Source organism: Protopterus annectens, chromosome 12.part0 (assembly GCF_019279795.1).
Source record: "Protopterus annectens isolate FY-2018-M chromosome 12.part0, PAN1.0, whole genome shotgun sequence".
Taxonomy (NCBI): domain Eukaryota; kingdom Metazoa; phylum Chordata; order Ceratodontiformes; family Protopteridae; genus Protopterus; species Protopterus annectens.
The window spans coordinates 152,144,378-152,167,853 of NC_056746.1; the positions used below are offsets into that span (position 1 = coordinate 152,144,378).

Below are 23,476 nucleotides of genomic sequence, written 5' to 3' on the forward strand. Positions count from 1 at the left end.
GGCTATCAGAATCATTCTTGGCTTCTCTTGTCTGACCTTTAGGAGTACCTTGGAGAGGAGAGGCAGAGGAGGAAAGGCATATACTGTTAAGACTTTTCCAGCTGAATGACAGAGCATCCACTTTCCATGCTTGCTTGTGATAAGTCCTTGTGCAAAATTTCTGCAGTTGGCAGTTGTGAGGGGAGGCAAATAGATCTATGTCTGGGCATCCCCACTCCTTTATTATCATGCTGAAAACTTGTGGATCCAGTTTCCACTCGTGGGGATCCATAAGGTTTCTGCTTAGTCTGCCAGAGTATTGTTCTTTCCTGGCACAAATTGTGCTTGCAGGTGTACTTGATAAGTCAATGCTGTGGTCCACAAAGTCATGGCTTGTCTGCAGAGGGGGTAGGAATGTGTGCCTCCCTGCTTGTTTATGTACCACATGACTGTAGTATTGTCCGTCCTTATCAGTAGTTGTCCTGGATGGAGTAGATCCTTGAAAGCTGTCAGGGCATTCTGAACAGCTTGCATCTCTTTTTGATTGATATGTAGATGCATTTGGCTTGTGGACCATGTGCCCTGAATACATTTTCCTGCCATGTGTGCTCCCCAGGCATAATCTGATGCATCTGTTGTTACTGACTACCTGGCTGTGAGTAGAGTGAATGGCTGTCACTTGTTGAGGTGACAGGTATGAGCCCACCATCGAAACTCCTGTTGCAAGCAAGGAATGAGGGTAATTAATGCTTCCAGGCTTTGACAAAGTTGATTCCAGACACTCTTTAGGTACCATTGAAGTTTCCTCATATGCAGTCTGGCATATAGAATTAGCAGAATGCAGAATGCCATGAAGCCCAAGGCATGCAGAATTTTTCTTGCAGATAACTGGGTCTTTGTTGCCAACATTTTGAAGTAAGAAGTTAGTTGCCTTTGTTTGTCTGGCATGAGATAAGCCATCTGGGCAGTTGTATTTAAGCTTGCACACAGGATTATCTTCTCTTGAGAGGGTACTAGTTTTGATTTCTTTTCGTTTACTGTGTACCCTAGGCAAATTAATAAACTTTTTAGAAATGCCAGATGCTTTAGTAGTGTGTCCTTGTTCTCTGCTTGTATATGGCAGTCGTCCAAGTAAGGATAAATTTGAATTCCTCTTTGTCTGCAAAATGCAATTACTGGTGCCAGGCATTTTGTGAAGACCCTGGGCGCAGTAGATAAGCCAAAGGGCAGTGCAGAGAATTGGTAGTGCATTGAGCCAGCTATGAATCTGAGGTATCTTCTGCAAGATTGCCTGATTGGTACATGCAGGTATGCCTCTTTTAGGTCCAAAGTTACAAGCCAAGCCTTCTTGCCCAGCATGGGCAGAAGCTGCTGCAGAGTTAACATTTTGAATTTTGGAATATCCAGAAATGTGTTTAGAAAAGACAGGTCCAGTATTGGTCTCCAGGCTTTGTCCTTTCTGGGAACCAAGAAAAGTCTCGAGTAAAATCCTTGTCCCTGCTCTTGCTGTGGTACTTGCTGAATTGCCCTCATTTGCATAAGGGACGAAACGTGTTGTTGTTGTTGTGCCTCTGTCCATTGATTGTGTGGCAGGTTTGGCATACATTTTGCCTTTGGCAGGGTGTGAAAGCGAAACCTGTAGCCCTGGGACACTATATTCAATACCCATTTGTCCTGGGTGATCATGTGCCAATTTTGAGAAAAAAGTACTAGTCTCCCCCCTAAAGGGGCTGCAAGAAGATAAGTGCTTGGTGCTGGCAGAGGTAAGTCATTGGGACTGTTTCCTGTATGGCTGTGCTTTGTCTTCTCCACTTTTGGAGGTAGAAGCGCCCCACTGTTTAGGCCTGTATGAGCCCTGGGGCTGGGATCTGCCTCTGGGACGTCTGTATCTGCCTCTTTGTGGCCTGTCCGACAATGGAAAGGACCAATTCTTTGAAGGCCAGTTCCTGCTAAACTTTGGTGGCTGAACCTGTAAGAAATCCTTTACTATCTGCATAGATTTCGCTTTGTCCTCCATTTTCTTCAAAACCTCCTCTGCTTTAACACCAAATAAAGTATCATGCTGTAATGGAGCATCTAATAATTTTGCTTTAACATGATCAGGCAGATTTTGTTCCTTTAACCAAGCATGCCTCCTAATGATAGAACCCGTAACTGCGGCCCTGCAGGAGGCCTCCAGAGAATCAAAACCACATTGCAATGTATGCTTTCCCACTTGTTCAGTTGCATGCAATAAATCCTGTATTTCGTTATTTTCTGTACAATCAGAATTAGTCAACATTTTTCTGTTTTAACAGTGACATTAAGTATTGCTGATATTTAATCATATGAAATTGACAACTTAAAGCCCTCACAGCCAAAGTAGCAGAAGTGTACACCTTTTTCCCCCCATCTGTCTAGTGCCCTTGAATCCCTGTCAAAGGGGACAGGGTTTTTTGCAGTAGTGGCCTTAACCCCCTTGGGACCCTGAGAAATAGTTTCTGGGTCATCAGCAAGGTTTTTATAAAGAAATGTATGTGAATCAGGAACCCTGTAGTATCTAACAGTCCAATCAAAACTACTCTGAAGATGCCCGAATGTACTAATGGGTGAAAGCGCTTAGTAGTGGACTTGCTTTTATGTTTTAATACATTTTTTTATGGATTTCTCTGGATATTTGGACTATTCAACGTTTGTGCTGTTTTACCATACTGCTGGTTCTTCGGCTTGCTGTTTCCTGGGAGCTGTATTTGGTTTACCCTGTAGTATCTGTCTGGTTTAACAGGAGCTGGAGGTAAGGAGTCTGGAGAAAGGCCGGACTCTGAAAATACATCATCTACAATGTCTAGCACAGGTGGAATAAATAGCAAGAGGCCTGTGCTGAGGAAGTAAAAGAAAATCTCTAAGCCTTTTCTTTGATTCTGAGTAATCTTGCCTCTCCTCGTGGAAGTGCTCCCTCATGGTATGCAGGGTTTCCCCAAAAGAATAATCCTCAGGAGGAGAGACTGAAGGAATGGATTCTTCAGCATCAGAATCCTCATAGGGAGGAAGAGAGTATTCCTGTACAGAAGAGGAGTCAGAGGAAATGGAAACCTGATCTGAAGAGTCAGTCTGTCTCTTGCCTAGGCCTCTTGTCAGGAGGGAGATGGGAACCCCTGATCAAGGTAATAAGGTCTTCGGCCATTTTGAGCATCTGTTTCTTAAGCATGGAAGTCTGTCCTGGAGAATGCTGTACTTGTTTCTTTGTCTTTAAAGCTGCTGTAATCTTTGCTTATGAAGCTGAAGTAGGCTTTACATATAGCTGTGTAGGTCTGAAAACACCCCCAGAAGCCGATGCCTGCTCAGGGGCTCCGGACCCATCTGAGGGAATGAATTCTGAGTGTCCAATACCTTGAGTATCCAGAAGCCTAGCTGGCTCCACGTGGGAGTCGTCAGTGGCCTGTGGCTCTGAGGTAGCGGGTGTCAGGGGCTGCAAAAGCACCTCACTGAGAACCGGCGACTGGCTTAGCGGAAGCCTCGTTGTCGGTTTTGGATCTCGGATGCCTGTCCTCCTCTTTTTCCTCGCGTTTTTTAGAAACTCCGGTCGGCTGTTCCGACGGCATTATGTAATTGAATTTTCGGCCAAAGTAATGATAAGCAAAATCAAACAGACGCTTAATAGTGCGTTTGTTGAATCTAGCACAAAACAGACAGTTAGCAACGTTATGATCAGGGCCTAGGCAAGGAATACAGTAAGAATGATAATCCTTATGAGGTATTTGCTTCCCACAAGAAATACAATTGTTAACTTTTTCTGACATCGGTCTGGAGCAAGAAAAAAGTTTCCCCAACGGGGTACTTAGTTTTAATGAAGACTTTGGATCTGAAATTAGTCTGTGAAAATCTCAGGAGTCGGCCGACCGGCAAGAAAGACTGAAGAAAATGGCATCGGCTGCATCTTTTATACCCCTGGCGCACTGATGTCAGGGAAGAGGCGACAGCAACCGACACCGGACCCAGACTTTGGAATTCTGGACGACTCCGGGTAGCCTGCCAGCAGGATAACACAAGAGTAATGACTGCAACAGTGAAACACGATGAACATCAGAAGTAGTGGGAATCAGGGGCTGCGAAAGCACCTCACTGAGTACTGGCGATTGGCTTAAGAGAAGCGTTGTCGGCAGTTTTGGACCTCGGCGGCCTATCTCTGTCTTTATCTTTGCTTTTTTTTGGAATCCTGGTAGTCGGATGGCTAACCGATGACATTTCTGGATAATTAAACCGAGAACCAAGATATTTATAGGTGAAAATATACAAACGACGGATAGTGCGCTGATTAAATAAAGCACAAAACTGACAGCAAGGTACGTCATGGTCAGGGCCTAGGCAAGGAATACAGTACGAATGAAAATCTTTGAGGTATTTGCTTTCCACAAGTAATGCAATTATTAAATTTTACTGACATCGGTAAGGAGCAAGAAAAAGTTTCCCCAACGGGGTACTCAGCTTTAGTTGAAGACTTTGGTTCGGAAACTCGAAAACGAAAATTTCAGGAGTCGGCCGACCGGCACTTGCAAACTGCTTCTGGCACCGCACGGCAAGAAAGACTGATGTAATGGCATCGGCTGCATGTTTTATACCCCTGATGACACGACCTGATGTCATGGAAGAAGGGACAGCAACAGACGCAGGACCCAAGACTTTGTTAATCAGGCCAACTGAGGGCTACCTGCAAGCAGATAACCCATATGTAATGACTGCAACAGTGAAACACGAAGAACATCTGCAAAATGTGTGATTTTTGCTTGCCTTTTGTGGTAAATCACTGAAAATTGCACTCAGTATGGCAGGTATTAGAACATTATATGTCTTGTGAGATATAGTGCTGTAATGGCTGAATGCCGGTACTGTTTCCGTATTCGCAGTTGCGATTGTGAGCTTTTTATTTTAATAACAAGGAGAAAGCATAAGTGATATGATGCATAATGAAGTCAAGGAAATACTTGTAAAAGAAGTTTCCATTCCATGACCTAATTAATTAGTTGTTAAGCTGTTAGTGGCTTGATTAATGGGTAGATTAAAATATTTTATAGACTGAACTGTTTAAGGTCATAGTGGTAGTATCTACAGCAAAAGTGTCTTCATTCAAGATAGGGGATTTGTTTTGTAATATGTCGGCATAAAATTAAAACTGTACATCTCTTTTTAGTGTTTTTTCCATTTTTTTTTTTTAATGAAAACATGAATAGTCCTTGGATATAAAAGACCACATGTAAAGGTATATGAATTTTTATTATGCAACAAACATCTGCATACAGACAAAGCGGGGGGGGGGGGGGCATTCTAAACTCCTTTCTAGGTGAATTTGTATTCTGCGTACTTTGAAACGTACACCAACACTGCACAAATAAAACATGCTTTCTTGTGACTGTCTGTATATAATTGGTAATCACTGTGTATTTACATTCCAATATTTTATTCGGTATATATTGCTGCACTTGGACTAAAAAAGCATACATTACTTCACTTGGCACGCATTCTCAGTTCTGCTGCAATGTTCTCCACCATTTCAAGTTTTTTTTTTAGAGACATGAAATTGTGGCTCACCATACGTTCATCACCCTAAAATGCTAATCTTCATAAGAAACCCTCATCCAATCATATTTTCACAGAACAGTGGATTCACAATCAGTGCGCTGGATTCAGAAAACTTTGCCTCATTATAACTAGTGAAGTTGTGGGATGGGCAATGACAGGCATGGTGTGTGCAGTTCACAAAACCCAGCTAAATGATGTGGCCTAACAAAAAATATAGTCGGACATGATACATGCTAATGACTATAGTCACCATGTATGCTAATGAATGAAAACAAGATGGCAAAGTGATTCATAAAGGTTTAACTGCCCTGCCACTGAGCTGCTCCTGCTGGATATTTGAACACGACCGAATGTTCAGACTGAACGAGCAAGAAGGCAATACTAGGTCACAATACAAGAATGATGCCTGGAATAATTTTGCCAGTGCTGTCACCCATTCTACTGGCATCCCATGTATGGGGAAATAGTGAAACACCACTACAATGATGCGAGTCTATGTAAGGCCGATCTTCTTGTCTGACAGAAGGTTGAAGTTATAGCACTCACCACCTCTGTAATGTAAGTATAGATCCTTTCACTAAACAAATACTCTGCCAAAACATTCCACCATCCAATTGTTCATTATGCCCTTGTTATATCTCTACCCCCTGCAGAGATGACATGAACTGAAAGATGCATAGGGGCAGACTACAATGCCTCACAGAGCACTGAGGTTAAGTATACATGCTGTTGTGAAAGATGAATCTGTTTGCATAGTACCAGTCATAGCCATTAAAAATAGTGTATAACTTTTATAAAGCAACCCCACATGTCAGCACTGGCGTCAACTTATAAGAAATTGTTTGACTGTGCAGTGTTACAACTGTGCTTTGCACCCACTGCTTCTGTAGGTAGACAAGTAGCTTATGTTGTGTGTGTGCACACTGAGATTGTTAGGGTGGTTGTAGGTTCAATTTTCCCACCCCCACACACAAAAAAAAAAAAAAAAGAAATCAGACAGATGGTTCAGTGAGATAAATATTACTTTTGCACCAATTCTTAAATGGATCAACCAGACAGTTTAGATATTTCTGACTTTGCCTGTCTGATTCTAAACACTGGGACGGCTCAGATAGATAAACATTATTACTCGCACACTAATTCTGGCATGGAGCAACCATATGTTTTGGACAATATTTCTGGCTAAACTACAACATGAGCACTCTTTCTGAAAAAGTACAAGAACACCCATAAATTAATAAAGACATTAATTCCAGTCTCATTCCAGTAATAAATAGCCTTACCAATTCTTAGAGTCAGTCATGTAGAATTTAGGTGAGAGGAAGGGCTCAGTAATATAAATGTTACACTGCTTTTACTGAGAGATGGTAATGACTCAGTCTTGCATTACACCTGCACCGGGAATGTAATGAATGTCTGCTCAACACGTTATGTGCAGCAATCATCACCTTTGTCTGAGCATACACAGAACCTTGGAGTAATGAAATGCAACTCATCACATTATTAATTTGCAATATGTGCAGTTACAGTACAACACTGAGTCATTATCACTTGTCAGGTAAAACCCTCATGGAGCTGCCACTGTTATTCACATCACTTAAAGGCATTACCACTGTTATTCACATCACTTAAAGGCATTACCACTGTTATTCACATCACTTAAAGGCATTATCACTGTTATTCACATCACTTAAAGGCATTATCACTGTTATTCACATCACTTAAAGGCATTATCACTGTTATTCACATCACTTAAAGGCATTACCACTGTTATTCACATCACTTAAAGGCATTACCACTGTTATTCACATCACTTAAAGGCATTACCACTGTTATTCACATCACTTAAAGGCATTATCACACTGACGAATGCACATGGCAGATTTTGGGTTCTGTATATGTGGAGTCTTTTCCCCCTATTTCTTTTCTTTTCTTTTCCCAAATGTTTGTACTGTAAGATACAGATGAAGGTATTCGTAGAGGTTACATGGTTCATATTTTTGTGAATTACTGCAACTGATCATACCACATAATATATCCCTGTATCACACATTCAGTCTACAGTGTTCTATGTACAGATATCACAGTTTATGAAGTGGGTTATGAAATTTATTTTTTTTCTTCATATTTTGGTAAATAACGAACATGCTGATTAAGACCTACTTTTTGAAGACAGTATAAGTACTTACAACATGGTAAAAGAACCATCAGACATCACAGTTTGCTTATGACTTGGTTTATGAAAATTATGATTTTTTTCATATTTTGGTAAATAAATTTGTTAGGGAACATGTCAACATGCTACACAAGACCTTATTTTGAAGACAGTGCAAGTACTTACAAGATAATACAAGAACTATCTGTATGCTGCACACATGTACATATATCAGTTTGTTTATGCCTTAGTTTATGAACATTATATTTATTAGTTTGGTAAATAACTTTGCTAGGGAACATGTCAGTATGCTAAGTAATCCATCATTTTGAAGACTGTATTAGTACTTACAACATGGTAAAAGAACTGTCTCTGTATGCTGTAGAGATACCGCAGTTCGTTTAGGACTTAGGTTATGAAAATGATATTTTTTCATATTTCGGTAAATAACTTTGCTAGGAAACATGTCAATATGCTAAATAATCCCTCGTTTTGAAGAGGGTGTTAGTACTTCTAACATGGTAAAAGAACTGTGTCTATATGCTTTGCACATGTACAGCTATCACAGTTTAGGACTCAGGATATGACCTTTATGATATTTTTTCATATTTTGGTAAATAACTTTCCTAGGGAACATGTCAATGTGCTAACCAATACCTCATTTTGAAGACAGTATTAGTCTTTACAACATGTTAAAAGAACTGTGTGCACTGTACACATGTATAGATATCATAGTTTGTTTAGTCTTGTAGGATTCTGAAAATTATACATTTACAATAATTCTCATTATTATGCCCACATCTTTGCAAGGGAGTATGGTGACGACACGCATGATGCATCATTTTGAAGCAGACATTGAGCCACACAACTTGTACACTGATATGTAGCCTCTGTTACAGGTGATATGTTGTGCTTTGATTATCGTTTGAGAAATACAATATTCATATTTCTGTGAATATCTCGGTAAAGGAGCATCACACAGTAATGGTTAAGGTATCATCTTAAAGCTGACATTCATACAAACAAATTGCAACTTGTATGGGTCTACATGGTACATTCACCAAGATATTGTGATTAGTTTGACCAAAAGGGTAAAAAATATGCATTATATCTGCATTCCTTGGCAAATATTTAATGATGACTTAGATGCAGACTACCAACATTTACACTGTTGCAAAGTTCAGTGTCTGCTGAACAACTTTTGCATTTACATTTTTAGTCTAGCTCTTATGGTTAAAGAGTTATACACATTTCTTTCCTGTACGGTTTTACAAATTATCTGAAAATGAGCTCAGGCTGTACTGCTGTTCCTATGGTGGAAGTCAGCAAAAGTACAGTTTTGTACCGACCATAAATGTAGATGTTCGAGTGTTCACCCTGCTGCAGTCATCACACTTGGGTTATCCTGCAGTCAGGCGGTCCTGCAGTCGGCCCAAATTCCAAAGTCTTGGTCGTGCGTCGGTTGCTGTCGCTTCTTCCCTGACGCCAGTGCGCCAGGGGTATATAAGAGGCATCCCATCCAACGCCACCTTCTTCAGTTTTTCTTGCCCCAGATGTCAGGTGCCCCCAAAAGGTAGGCAAAATCTATATTATATATATATGTATCTGTGTAAAACCCTTAGGTACAAACAAATACACCACAGAGGTAGAACAGGATAAAGTGCAAGAGATAAGTTCAGCTAGTTCAGAGGGGATGGAGGGAGGGTAACCTGGACTGCAGCAGGATGAGCACTCGAACATCTACATTTATGGTAGGTACAAAACTGTACTATGTTCATCGTGTTATCCTGCTGCAGTCAACACACTTGGGTTGAATCCCAAAGCTAAGGAGGGGAGGTGGAGTCAAACAGGGTTAGAAGAAGCTAGTAGGTCCTGCAAAACTGGAGTGGCAAAACCAGCTCTAGTCTTAATGAGGTAAGTGATAGTGTTTGGTGAAGGTGTGCACTGAACTCCAAGTAGCAGCTTCCAGAATATCCTTGGTTGGCACTCCCCTGAGAAAGGCTGCTGATGTAGCTGTAGCTCTGGTGGAGTGGGACCTAATGTTAGCAGGTACTGGTTTCCCATGATGTGTGTAGCAGAAACGTATTCAATGTCCTATCCATTTAGAAATGGTCTGTTTTGAGATAGCTTTTCCTTGTGATCCTGTAGCATAGGCTACAAAGAGCTGGTCAGTTTTTCTGAAAGCCTTAGTTTTATCCAAGTAGTTACGTAGTTGCCTGTGAATGTCCAAAGAGTGCAGGAGTATTTCTCCTTTGTTCTGGGAATTTGGGAAGAAGGTGGGCAAGAAAATGGTTTGATTTAAGGCCACACTGGATACCACCTTTGGCATAAAGGAAGGATTAGTTCGTAGAGAAACTCTGTCTTGATGAAAAATGAGGAAAGGTTCCACTGCCATTAGTGCCTGTAGCTCTGAGACTCTTCTAGCTGAGGTTATTGCTAGTAGTAGGGCAGTTTTCCATGAAAGAAATTTTAAATCAGTTGAAAAAGCTGGCTCAAAGGGCGGCAGTGTAAGCTTTTCCAGGACAAAGTTGAGATCCCAAGTAGGTGTTGGAGCTCTCCTTGGTGGTCTTAAGTTCTTAGCCCCTCTGAGGTACTGTCCTAGGAGTGGATGTGAAAATAAAGGAGGATCCGTGCTATAATGAGCTGAAATTGCTGAGGCGTGGATCTTAATAGATGAAAATGAAAGTCCTTTGTGTAACATCTCAGTTAAATATTGTAGAATCTGAGGAATGTTCGGCTCCAGGGGATTTAGGCCTTTAGCCTGGTTCCAGGCGCAAAATCTTTTCCGTTTGTCTGAATAGGCTTTTCTGGTGCTGGGCCTCCTGGCCTCCAGAATGACATCCATAACAGCTTTGAATAAAGGTGTTGGCTGGTTGTTTAGGTAATTTGCCATGCAGCCAGGTTTAAAGTCTTGAGCTGGCTGTGTAGAATCAGATTGTCTCGCTGGGTGAGCAGGTGAGGAATTTGTGGCAAAATCCATGGTGGGTCCTGGGCCATGTTCCTTAAAATTGGATATCAATGTTGGCGTGGCCAGTCTGGTGCAACAAGAATCATTTGTGACCTCTCTAATCTGACTTTCGGCAGTACCTTTGCTAGAAGAGGCAGTGGAGGGAAGGCATACACTGTTAATGTTTTCCAACTGAATGAGAGGGTGCCCACTTTCCAAGCTAGTGGATGGAAGGTCTTTGTGCAAAATATTTGAAGTTGGTGGTTGTGGGGGCTTGCAAACAGATCTATGTCTGGGCATCCCCATCTTTGAGCCATCACTGCAAATACTTGTGGATCTAGTTTCCACTCGTGTGGATCCATGATGTTTCTGCTTAGGTCGTCTGCCAATGTGTTTTTCTTTCCTGGCAGGAATTGTGCTTGTAATTGAACCTGGTAAGACAGTGCAGTGTTCCACAAGGTCATTGCTTGCCTGCATAGAGGGTAGGAATGTGTGCCCCCTTGCTTGTTTATGTACCACATAACTGTGGTGTTGTCTGTCCTTATTAGTAGTTGTCCTGGGTGTAGAAGGTCCTTGAAAGTCGTTAGGGCATTCTGCACTGCTAGCATTTCTTTTTGATTGATATGCAGGTGTCTCTGATCTGTAGTCCATTTGCCCTGAATGCACTGTCCTGCCATGTGTGCTCCCCAGCCATAGTCCGATGCATCCGTTGTCATAGTTTGCCTGGCTGTAGGTAAGGTGAAAGGCTGACCCTTGTTGAGGTGACATGCCTGTGCCCACCATAGAAACTCCTGTTGAAGGCAGGGAATGAGTGGAATCATTGTTTCCAAGCTGTGGCTGTGCTGAATCCATACACTTTTCAGGTACCATTGTAATTTCCTCATATGCAGTTTTGCAAATGGTATTAGTAGAATGCAAGATGCCATGAAGCCCAAGACCTGATCTGAAGTGGGCCTCTTATCCCTCTTGTTTTACTGAGAAAGGGACACTTCCTGAGGAAAATAACACAACGGGGTCTTTAACCATGGCTAAAGTGAATGCAGAAGTCAAGTGAGAACATCTAAGTCAGCCTGTACTGACACCAGAAACAATGCAAATGCTGCTTCTTTTGCCAGAAGACTGATGCGCAAGGAACCTATACCATAAAACACAGAGGCCAGGGCAGCAAATGTTCCTATGTCCAATACCCATAACCCTGCCCCAAATGAGGAAGCAGACAAACTCAAATCTTGAAAGCCATCAACAGAGACAAAAATGCCAATGGCTGAAAGGTCAGCATTGGCAATGGAAACATCTGTCCCAAAACGGATGAGCCTAAAGCCTCAAACCAAGTACAGGAAGTGAAGAATTCCTCTGTAAACAGCACTGGCTCTGAAAAGCCTGACAAAAGTGCAGTGAATATCAGCGGCATCATGTTGAAGGTATTGAGTGCACCATCAACACAGCACTTGTTCAACACTGAAAATGAAAAAGAAAAGCTGTGTAACATCTTACCATAACCATAGATGTCCTCCTCTTCCATGTTGCAGTATTCAACATATGGGTTTACTCCTCTTGCTTCGTGAACGTCCGGCCAGTATACAAAAGTTTTCAGTCCTTGTATGGTGCGTGGGACGTCTGACGTGGCTCAAGGAATGTGGGCCATAAAAATGACGTATGCATGCACCAACCCTCAGAACTGTAAGCCCCAGTCAGACCAGTCCTAGTAAGGGCAATGCCAGTCCTGTGCTACCCAGAAAGGGAAATGCAGCCTAACAGGAGGGGAAGGAGGGTGGGAAGGAATACTGCAACATGGAAGAAAAGGACATCTACGACTATGGTAAGATTTTACACAAATTTTCTATATCCTTCCATTCCCATGTTGCAGTATTCAACATATGGGTGAGTGCCAAAGCTCACTGTGAAGGAGGGGGTGGTGGTCCAGAGGCGGTTTCCAGGAATCTGTGAAAGAAAGCCTTGGCAACACCCACCCTGGCCTTGGAAATGTGGTCTAACTTGTAGTATTCGGTGAAGGTGTGCACTGTTGACCAAGTTGCACTGTTGACCAAGTTTCTGCTTCAAGAACGGTAGAGGTATCTAAATCCCTGAAAAAGGCTCCTGAGGAAGTCATAGCCCTGGTGGAGTGTGCTTTGACAGTGCCCTGCAGGGATTTCCCATGGTATCTGTAGCAGAAGGTGATGGCTTTGGAAATCCAGGTAGAGACAGTTTGTTTGGTTACTGCCTTCCCTAGGGCTCCGGGGGTGGAAGGAGACAGTTAGATCAGCCTATCTGATGGACTTGGTTTTATGCAGGTAAAACCTGAGTTGTCTGTGAACATCCAGGGAGTGAGAAGTACTCTCTCACTGTCCCCCTGTGGGTTAGGAAAGAAGATAGGTAGGTGGATGACTTGATTCAGGGAGAGGTGACTCACCACTTTCTGCATGAATGAAGGGTTAATTCTCTGAGTAACCCTGTCATTGTGGAAAACTAGGAAAGGTGGGATAGCCATAAGGGCCTGCAGCTCTGATACTCTTCTGGTTGTGGTCAAGGCCACGAGTAGCACCCTTTTCCATGTACAGTATTTTAGGGAAGCTTTGTCTGCTGGCTCAATTGAAGGGAGTGTGAGCTTTTCAAAACATAGTTAAGGGCCCATGGGGATGGTTTTCTGGGGGTGCCTCAGGTGAAGAACCCCCTTGAGAAAAAGTTAAGCTGGTAGTCTGGATGCCAGACGGGGTCCAGTGGAAGGCATGCTGAAACAGCAGACAAGTGGGCTTTAACAGAAGAATAGGCCAAGCCTATCTGCAGTAGCTCACACAGGTAAGACAGAACTAGAGGGGTCTCGCTTGCAAGTGGGTCCAACTGTCTTTTGTAACACCATATAGAAAACCTCTTCCACTTTGAAAAGCAAGATTTTCTTGTATTTGGTTTCTTGGCCTCCTGCAGGATAGTGAGCACATCCTCATTGTAATAGGATTCTGACCCCTTTCAGACACTATCAGCCACAGGGTGAGGTGCATTAACTGCCGCTGTGGGTGTACTTGGCATCCCATGTGCTATGTGAGAAGGTCCACTCTGAGGGTACCTTGTGGTGACTGCCCTTGGATAGCTGTAAGAGTAGGGGGAACCAATGCTGTCTTGCCCAGTAGGGAGTCACCAAGATTTCTAGTCTGTCCTGCTGGATTTTCAGCAGGACCTTCTGGATGAGTGGGAAGGGGAGAAATGCAGTGAGAAACTTCGTCTTCCAAGAAATTGAGAAGGGATCTGTTGCCAATGCCTGAGGATGTGGTGTCCTGGTGCGAAATCCAGGAAGTTGCCTGTTGATGGAGGAGGCAAACAGGTCTATTTGAGGTGTACCCCACCAGTGAACCAGATCAAGGAACAACATCCCCGTGAAGTATCCATTTGTGGTTCTTTCTGGTAGTTCTGCTGAGATAGTCTGCCTGGGAGTTCTGCAGAGGGGGAATGTAGACTGCCTGCAGGGTCACCCCCTGTGAGGTGGCCAATTCCCATACTAGAAGAGCTAGTCTGCAAAGTAAGTAGGACTTCTTCCCTCCCTGTTTGTTGAGGTACCACAGGACTGTGGTATTGTTTGTGAAAATCTTTAGTGGATCTTTCTAAACATATGGTTGGAAGGCTCGAAGGGTCAGGAGAATTACCCTCATTTCTTGAACATTGATGTGTTCTTGATTTTGTGGCTGTGGCCCCAGACCCTGAACTGTACGATGGCCCAGAGTTGCACCCCAGCCCAACTCTGAGGCACCTGTGTGCATGACCTGTGTGGGTAGGGGTGGTTGGAGGAGAAGACCTGGATTGAGGGTCACGTGTGTCAACCACCACTGGATTTCTAGTTTGATGCATGGTAGGAGGGGAACCCTGTACTCCAAGGGGTGTTGTGTCCAGACTGACCGAAGGTACCACTGCAGCTTTCTCATATGAAGTCTTGCTAATGGTAACATGGGGATAGTGGCTGCCATGTACCTCAGAAGACTGAGGTACTGTCTTGCTGTTGACTGAAGGACCAGACTTAAGTGTTCTGTCAAGTTTTCCACCTTTTGTGGGGGAAGGTACGCTTTCATGACATCTGACCGAATTCTGCACCCCAAGAAGACAATATCTTGAGTAGGCTCCAGGTGGGATTTTGGGTAATTTATCTGGAATCCCAGAGACTACAAGAGGAAGGCAACCAGACGTATATGTTGCAAGAGGGTCTCCTTGTTGCTTGCCTGTATCAGCAGGTCATCCAAATAAGAGAATATCTGGATTCCCTTTGTCCTGCAAAAGACAATCACGGAAGCCAAACATTTGGTGAAAACCCTGGGTGCAGTGGAAAGCCCAAAGGGCAAGGCACAAAACTGAAAGTGAGAAGGGCCCACCAAGAATCTTGGGTATATCCCAAAGATGGGTATTATGGGGATGTGAAGATAAGCATCCTTTATATCAAAGGTGGCCACAGACTCCTGGGGGATAAGAAAGAGGAAAAAAGGTTAGTAGGGTCAACAGCCTGAAGGTTGGAACCTTTAGAAATAGGCTGAGATAGAAGAGGTCTAGAATTGGTCTCCAAGGACAGTCTTTTCTTGGTACAGGAAAAATCCTCGAGTAGAAACCTCTTCCTTTTGCTGTGAGGGGCACTGGTTCTATGGTGCCTTGAGCCAGCAGTGCCTGTAGTACCGACTGCAGGAGGTGTAGCTTTTGTTGTTGTGGAGGTTGTGAGATACCTTTTCACTTTGGGGGTAATAGCCAGGTCATGAAATGCCCATTTTGAAGGACTGAAAGGACCCATTTGTCTGAGGTGATGGATATCCACACAGGGAGGCAGTGAGACAAGCGAACCGATACAGGGAGAGAGGGAGGAGGCAGGGGTTGTAGGTTTGGCAGGTACTCAGATGCTACCTGCCCTGTCTTGAAAGGATGGCCTCTGGCTAGAGGGAGGTGTAGCTCTAGCTGGAGGGGTTGCTTTCTGGTAGGTTTTCTAGGCCTAGAGGAAGCAGCAAGGCGAGAAGGTTTTCTAATGAATTGTGTTTTAGTTGGGCAGTTACTTGGAAATTTAGGAACAGGGGAGACTAGCAGGTGCTTTAAATCCTGCATTTCTGTCCCCTTCTGCTGTCGTGACTTAAACAAATCAGCCACTTTGACATCAAGCAAAGCTGTGTTATCCAGGGAGCATCAATCAGCTTTGCCCTAAAGTCATCTGGAAGTGGCTGGAGGCGTAGCCAGGAGTACCTTCTTAAGGCAGCTGCTGATGCTGCGGACGCTTCACTACGTTCATACCTGCACTTTATAGAGTGCCTAGTGACCTGGGAGGTGAGAGCCAGAAGGGAAGAGAGAGTGAAGCTTTGACAGCACAATCAGGTGTATCAGTCAATTCCTTGGAGGCTTTCTCCAGGAATGATAAGGCATATTTAGCCAAGTGTGTCAGGTAGTTAGTAGCCCTGAAGGAACAGGTGGCAGACGTGTAGATTTTCTTACTCAGATGCTCCATGGGTTTGCTATCTTTGTCAGCAGGCAGGACAGTGGTGGTGGGTAAAAGTTTAGATGCCTTCTCTTTGGAAATGGAGAAGGTGGCAGGGTCTGCTAGTGGACACAAGGAGGTACTTTGCAGTCTCAGGGACATGAAAGTTTATTAGGCCTGCGTGGAGCAGGTGATTGAGTCAGAATTCAAGGATGCTGAGGAGAAAGAATCCAGGAAGGAAGGTAGGCAGAATTGGGGGAACAGCAGACGGGCTTGGGGAATCCACCTAAATGTAGTCATATCATCTCTTTTGGATCTCAGTCACTTCAGAGGACCCGCACTTAAAATGCTCTTTCATCTTGGAGATGATTTGCCCAAAAGTTAAATCCTCAGCTAGGGAGTCATGGTCAAAAGATTCTTCCTCTGGGGGAATCATACCCCAAGGGAGAAGAAAGCTGGCAAGTGTAAAAAAGTGAATCTTCAGATGAAGAGTCAGAGATCTTCCTCTTCCCTCATGGTTGGGTCTGTGGTTTGAGGCCTTGGACTCAGAATGGGAGGAGGGATGTTAGTAGTCCCTGCGGAAGTAGGATGTAAGGCCATGAAGGCATTAAACAGACTGGTTGAAAGCCTGCCAGTCAGGCATGTTTTCAGTGGGAGTAGAAATATGCTTTCTTTTCTACTTTTTTAGAGGCCTGGCAGGTGTGTGAAGAGAGAAAGGCCCGGAGTCTGGAGACTGTAAGGAACTGGAGGGATCCGATGGACCTACTGAAAGCACTGGTCCCCCCACCGCGTCGGAAACCGATGATGGTAAAGCGTCTATGGACGTGCCCTATGCATGGGATTGTGCGGCTTCAGTGGAGGTACCCGCTACATCTGAGGCGGCAATGCCTGATTCCTCTACCAGGCCGTCGGCCACAGGCTGAGGGTCAAAGAGAGGGAGGTGCAGCTGAAGTGGTAGGCTGTATAGTCTTCACTTTCTTTTTTTGGTGGCTCTGTAGGTATGTCTGAGGAACTCTCCATCCCTAAAGCTATTTGTTTTAACCTTTGATTTTCCAAATACAAGTTAAGTGCATGCAGACGGCTGCGCAATGTTTTGGGTACAAATGCCTGACAAATGGAGCAGGGCCTTGTAATCATGAAAACACCCCAAACAAAAGAGGCACTGATTGTGGGCATCCTTCTGAGGTATCTGATGGCTGCACTTAAACTTGCCCTTTCTGGATGACATGAACAAGCATTAAATGAAAAAAAAAAAAGGACTGAAAGATTCCCCAACGGGGCACTTATCTGATTTCTCAAATCTGATGGCCATGAAGGCAGGAACACCTTGCGTTCAACTGGCAGCTGAGAAGTTCTGAGGGCTGGTTCATGCAGACGTCACTTATGGCCCAAGTTCCTTGAGCCACATCAGACGTCCCATGCACCATACAGGGACTGAAAACTTTTGTATACTGGCCAGATGTTCGTGAAGCAAGAGGAGTAAATCCATATGTTGAATACTGCAACATGGGAATAGAAGGACATCTGCAGATCCAACAGCCATCTAGCAGAAGTCGGGGCTTCTACATGGCCAGGTGAGGATAACAGAACTGAAAGAACTGGAAAAATATGGTAAAAATAAAAGATAATTATGTGTAGCAGTTCAAAGAAATGCTGCACTTTTTTAGAATTCAATTCAACTGACAATGTACTTATGCACAACTTGCTAGAACATGAAGGAAGTGAAGACACCAACACCATCAGATAAAATACTATCTGCTCTAGGGTGAAGGAATGAGGGAACTGTGACACCTCAATTAACTGCACTCCAACACCAAACTTGAACATGAACAGCAAATCCCTTGAAGCTTGAGTTCTTGGAAGCTGGATCTGAGGAACTATCAGACTTGTCAGCAGGACCTAGCAATGTATGTTTAACTTGGGCAAAGTCAAGTTGATCACATTTTCTCTTAACCTCTTTCTGTACCAGAATCCTGAGGAGCAGACACCTCTTCAGTCAGTAACAGAATGTGTTGATCTCAAAGTCGATGTCAAGATATAGGTCTCAATATTGAAATCTGTTTCTTTTGTCTCTAATAGCAGAGGATTTAATATCAGCACACAGTTCACAAGCAACCCTTAAGTGCTCCTCACCTGAACACACCACAGACTGTTTGCCAAAAGAGACAGATAATCCTGCTACCACATCATCTCCTAAATTCCTCAGCCTCCTTGCTGATTGCTTGCTTTCATTATTTTGCTAATATCAAACTCTGCAAGTCCAAGGAAACTGACCCCAAACTGCAAAGTCACAAACTAAGCGCTTAAAGAATCTTTAATACTGTATACTACTAAAATCCACAGTTTAATTACACAAACTAATAACATACACTTTATACACATACTACATTTATAATAGTGTATGTTATATAATGTGTGTAATGGGGTCTCTATCAGTTCAACGTATAGCATTTTCAGTGCAATTACATCAAACATGCTGTTGGTTGGTTTACTACTGTTTGTGCGAACAACATTCTATCTGCTGCAATGTGCCAAAAAACAGAATGTTGAACGCACAAGCAGTTTTGCAAAAGATAGTCGACTTATGTGAATGCACAACTGCACAACGGAGATCGCAGTACAGTGGGGAGTGGAAATTCATCCACATCTCCACTGTAGTGCGATCTCGGAGTTAGAATATATAAGCAGGGGGGCTGTGGGGGGTGCATGGGGGCTTGCCCCCCTACAAAAACGTGATAGCTGTATAGGAGTTTGATTTACATCAGCTCCTATACGGCTATCACATGGTGGTTTTGAAAACAATGTCAAGTCAAATGTGTCGAGCCTTTCGTTCGACAATGTGAACGGTAGTTATTTGTACTTTCGGTATTACCATTCGTTTATTTGAATGGAAAATGTTTTTCCGTTCGAATAAACAATAGTAAACCCTGTTCGTTGAACTGTTCATACAGAGATCGTGGTACAGTGAGGATCAGGAAATTTGCCCTTTCCTCACTATAGTGGGATCTCTGACCTGGTGTATATATAATTAGCGGGGGGATTCGATGAACATTTCCAAGGAAATGCTGTTCGTTGAAGTGACTGTGCAATGTATATATACACAGTTTATATAAACACAGCGTGCATGTAGTACGAGTGTAACTAGCACTTATACAAACACATGCATATATACACATTACATACAGACACAAATAGGTATTTACTTTTTTTTTTACTGTGTGCTATTTCAAATAGCCATAAAACTGGACTATTTTGTCCTTACTGCCAAGGGGCATAGATCATGATGGAATGCATGAAAAGGTCGACAGATCAGTCTCTCACCTGTTTAACGTATGGAAAATAAATTTATGAGTCAAAGAAAGATAAGAACAGAAAGAACAGGAGAAGTCAAAGGTGAAATATTCATTTTTTTTCTTTCTTCAGAGAAGGCAATGGGATCCTACCAGGAAATGAGCTTCTAAAGAAAGTGGTAAGTGCAGTTCAGAGGAACTGAAGGAAGCTCTGAAGAGGAGTGAAGAGAGAGAAAGAGCAACTTCACAGAAATCAGGTGCAAGAGTAAAGTGTGTGACCACTGAGATTTTGTCTAGTAAGTCTAGATTTTCTCCTTCCTTAATGGAAACATACAAAATCACTTATTTTAAGTTGTTGTGGTCTGTAAAAACAGTCACCTCTTATAAAACAGCACCAATACTAATCAACGCACAGTCTCGCAGAATTAAAAGAAGTGGCAATTTATACATTTTGAAGTACTCACCAACATGACCAATGAACACCACGTTTACGTGTTCTTTCTTAGGAGCACCTGCCGGTTTTACTGCAACACTAGGCTTTGGTATATCTTCATCTTCATCCATGTGTCCAAAATCAACAGAAGGCTCGCCATCTCCTCCGGGTCCGCCTCCCGGTTCTGCTTCCCCTGGCTCTTCTTTCTGCTCCCACGATTCTTCAGCTGCCATTTCAGTTTCACCATTTTCTAGGGGAGCTAAGATTTAAAAATCCTGCGCTTAATAAATGCAAGCAGTGTACATCCATTCTCGTTTAAAACTATGTGTAAAACTACATTAATATGTACAATTATTGTAAACAAACCAAATCACTATCAAAATTGTGCCGCACTAGATTTCAGCCACTGGCTTAAAGAAAGGCATTCATGGATGCAGTTAAATAATAGTTGTGTAACAACTTACCATAACCTTAGATGTCCTTCTCTTCTATGTTGCAGTATTCATTACAGTATGGAGTTGCTGCTTGCAGTGCCACCGTCCGGCCAGTATACCAAAGTCTTTGTTCCAGGAGGGTACGTGTGATGTCTCTTATCAGGGCCATAAACCGACATTAAGTATAAAAGTGATGTCTGCACGTACCCTCATCAGGATTGTTTTGACGCATACAGTAGTGCTTCTGAGGTTTGACCAGAAGGGTCCTAATATGAGACCCTTAGACTTAAATGTAGGACAGTCCCAGGGCAGTAGGATGGCTGTATAGGTTGAGACCAGGGGAGATGATGGCAGGTGATACGTGGGGTAGTAGTCTGAAAGAGACAGGGGTAGGTGGATGGGACTGAATACTGCAACATAGAAAAGAAGGACATTTAAGGTCATGGTAAGTTCTTACAGATGTCTACATGTTGCAGCATTCATAACAGTAGGGAGAGTACCAGAGCTTTAAGCATGAACTTGGGAGGAGGAAGGGGTCCTGTGGTCAAGTAGACCCTGTAGGATAGTCCTGACAAATCCTGCTCTAGCACGACATGCTATGTCCAGTTTGTAGTGTTTGGTGAAGGTGTGTACTGAGGTCCAAGTAGCTGCTTCTAAAATGGAAGAGGAGTCTATGCCTTTGAAAAAGGCAGTAGAGGAAGCAGCTGCTCTGGTAGAATGAGGTTTAATATTACCTTGTATGGATTTCCCAGGGTGGGACTAACACAAGGAAATGGACTTGAGACCCATGAGGCAATGGTCTGCTTAGAGAAAGCTTTCCCTAGGGCTCTGGGATGGAAGGAAATAAATAATTGATCTGTCTTTCCGATATCTTTGATTTTGTCTAAGTAATATCTAAGTTGTCTGTGTACATCCAAGGAATGTAGGGTCCTTTCTGAGGCATTTTGTGGAGGAGGGTAAAAAAAGTACAGTTTTGTACCTACCATAAATGTAGATGTTCGAGTGCTAATACAGCTGCAGTCATAACAGATGGGTTTTCCTGCCGTCAGGTGGGTCCTCGGTCGGCCGAATTCCAAAGTCTAGGTCCGGCGTCGGTTGTCGTCACTTCTTCCCTGACGTCAGTGCGACAGGGGTATAAAAGAACCAGCCGACGCCATTTTCTTCAGTTTTTCTTGCCCCAGATGTCAGGTGCCCCCAGAAGGAAGGCAATACATAAATTTGTGTAATAAAGCAATGCAATATAATCAAAATACAGTAGTTGCAAGCAAATACACCATAAATGAATACCCCAATCAGGTTGTATGAGGAGGTGTTAGCCAATAGGCCTGTCCCAAGAGGGGAAGGAGGGAGGAAACCTGGACTGCAGCTGTATTAGCACTCTAACATCTACATTTATGGCAGGTACAAAACTGTACTATGTTCATCGTGCATACAGCTGCAGTCATAACAGATGGGTAGAATCCCAAAGCTAAGAAAGGGGTGGTAGGCACTAGGTGGAACTAGGAGGAGCCAGGATGCCCTGCAAGACTGCAGTGGCAAAGCCTGCTCTAGTTTTGGAGTATAATGGTAGGTGGTAGTGCTTGGAGAAGGTATGCACAGAACTCCAAGTGGCTGCTTCCAAAATATCTTTGGTAGGAACTCCTCTGAGGAAAGCTGCAGAGGTAGCTGTGGCCCTTGTGGAGTGAGATCTGATGCCTGCAGGTACAGTTTTACCATGGAGAGAGTAACAAAAGCGTATGCAGTGGGCTTTCCATTTTGAGATTGTCTGTTTGGAAATTGGCTTCCCTTGAGCTCCTATAGCATAGGACACAAAGAGCTGTTCTGATTTTCTGAAGGGCTTTGCTCTGTCCAAATAATAACGCAGCTGTCTGTGGATGTCCAAGGAATGTAGTAGTCTCTCCCCTTTGTTTTGAGGATTAGGGTAAAAGGTAGGTAAGTGTATAGCCTGATTCAAAGCTACCCTGGATACCACCTTTGGCATAAAGGACGGGTTGGTTCGTAAGGAAACTCTGTCCTGATGGAAGATGATAAAAGGCTGCACAGCCATGATTGCTTGTAGTTCCGATACCCTACGAGCTGAGGTGATAGCCAGAAGGAAAGCTGTTTTCCAGGACAAATATTGCAAATCTGTTGAGGCAGCTGGCTCAAAAGGAGGCAAGGTCAGCTTTTCTAGAATGAAATTGAGATCCCAAGCAGGTATTGGTTGTTTCCTTGGGGGCTTTATATTCTTAGCCCCTCTGAGGAACTGTCTTAAGAGGGGGTGAGAGAATAAAGGTGGATCAGTGTTGTATTCTGCAGAAATGGCTGAGGCATGGATTTTGATGGAGGAGAATGAAAGTCCACTGCTTAGCAGCTCAGCTAGATACTGTAATATTTGAGGTAAATTCAGTTTTCCAGGATTCTGGCCCTTTTTCTCATTCTAGGCACAAAACAGTTTCCATTTTGCAGAGTAAGCTTTTCTAGTAGACGGCCTTCTGGCCTCCAAAATGACATCCTGCACCTCCTTGGAGAGTAGGGTCTGTTGTGATGTTAAGGAATCTTCCATGCGGCCAGATTGAGTGTTTTCAGCTGACTGTGAAGAGTTTTGAAGCTGTGCTGAATCAGAAGAGGCATTAGAGGTAGGGTCCATGGAGGGGAATGCGTCAGGCTCCTCAGGAGTGGGTAACAGTGCTGTCTTGGCCAGTCTGGAGCAATGAGAATCATCTTTGGTCTGTCTGCTCTGGTTTTTAATAGAACTTTGGGCAGCAGAGGAAGAGGTGGAAAGGCATAAACTGTCATTGTTGTCCAACTGAAAGAGAGCGTCCACTCTCCAGGCCTGTGGATGAAAAGTCCTTGAGCAGAATTTTGTCAATTGGTGACTTCTGTGGGAGGGAAAGAGATCTATGTCTGGCCTTCCCCATGCTTGAATTATCTCTGTAAAAACTTGAGGATGCAACTTCCATTCATGTGGATCTGTCATATTTCTGCTTAGGTTGTCTGCCAGCGTGTTTTCCTTGCCTGGCAAGTACTGTGCTTGAAGTTCGATTTGTAATTCCAGAGCCATGTTCCAAAGTGACATGGCCAGCCTGCATAGGGGGTATGAATGGGTTCCTCCCTGTTTATGTACCACATTACTGTGGTGTTGTCTGTCCATATCAATAGTTGATCTGGATGCAGAAGGTCTTTGAAAGCTAAAACAGCATTTATTACTGCTAGCATTTCCTTTTGATTGATGTGAAGGTGCTTTTCTTTTTGGGACCATTTGCCCTGAATGC

At 43.4% G+C, this 23,476-nt stretch overlaps 1 protein-coding gene across 2 annotated transcripts in view; it reads right to left on the minus strand.

The window, feature by feature from the left end:
• The window catches only part of GSPT1 (G1 to S phase transition 1), a 960,922-nt gene that overhangs the window by 632,006 nt on the left and 305,440 nt on the right, over positions 1-23,476 (minus strand). For both annotated transcript variants that reach the window (XM_044089181.1, XM_044089179.1), the window contains one exon: positions 19,820-20,047. In XM_044089181.1, coding sequence (XP_043945116.1) covers positions 19,820-20,047 — 228 coding nt within the window. The remainder of the gene's footprint in view (positions 1-19,819; positions 20,048-23,476) is intronic.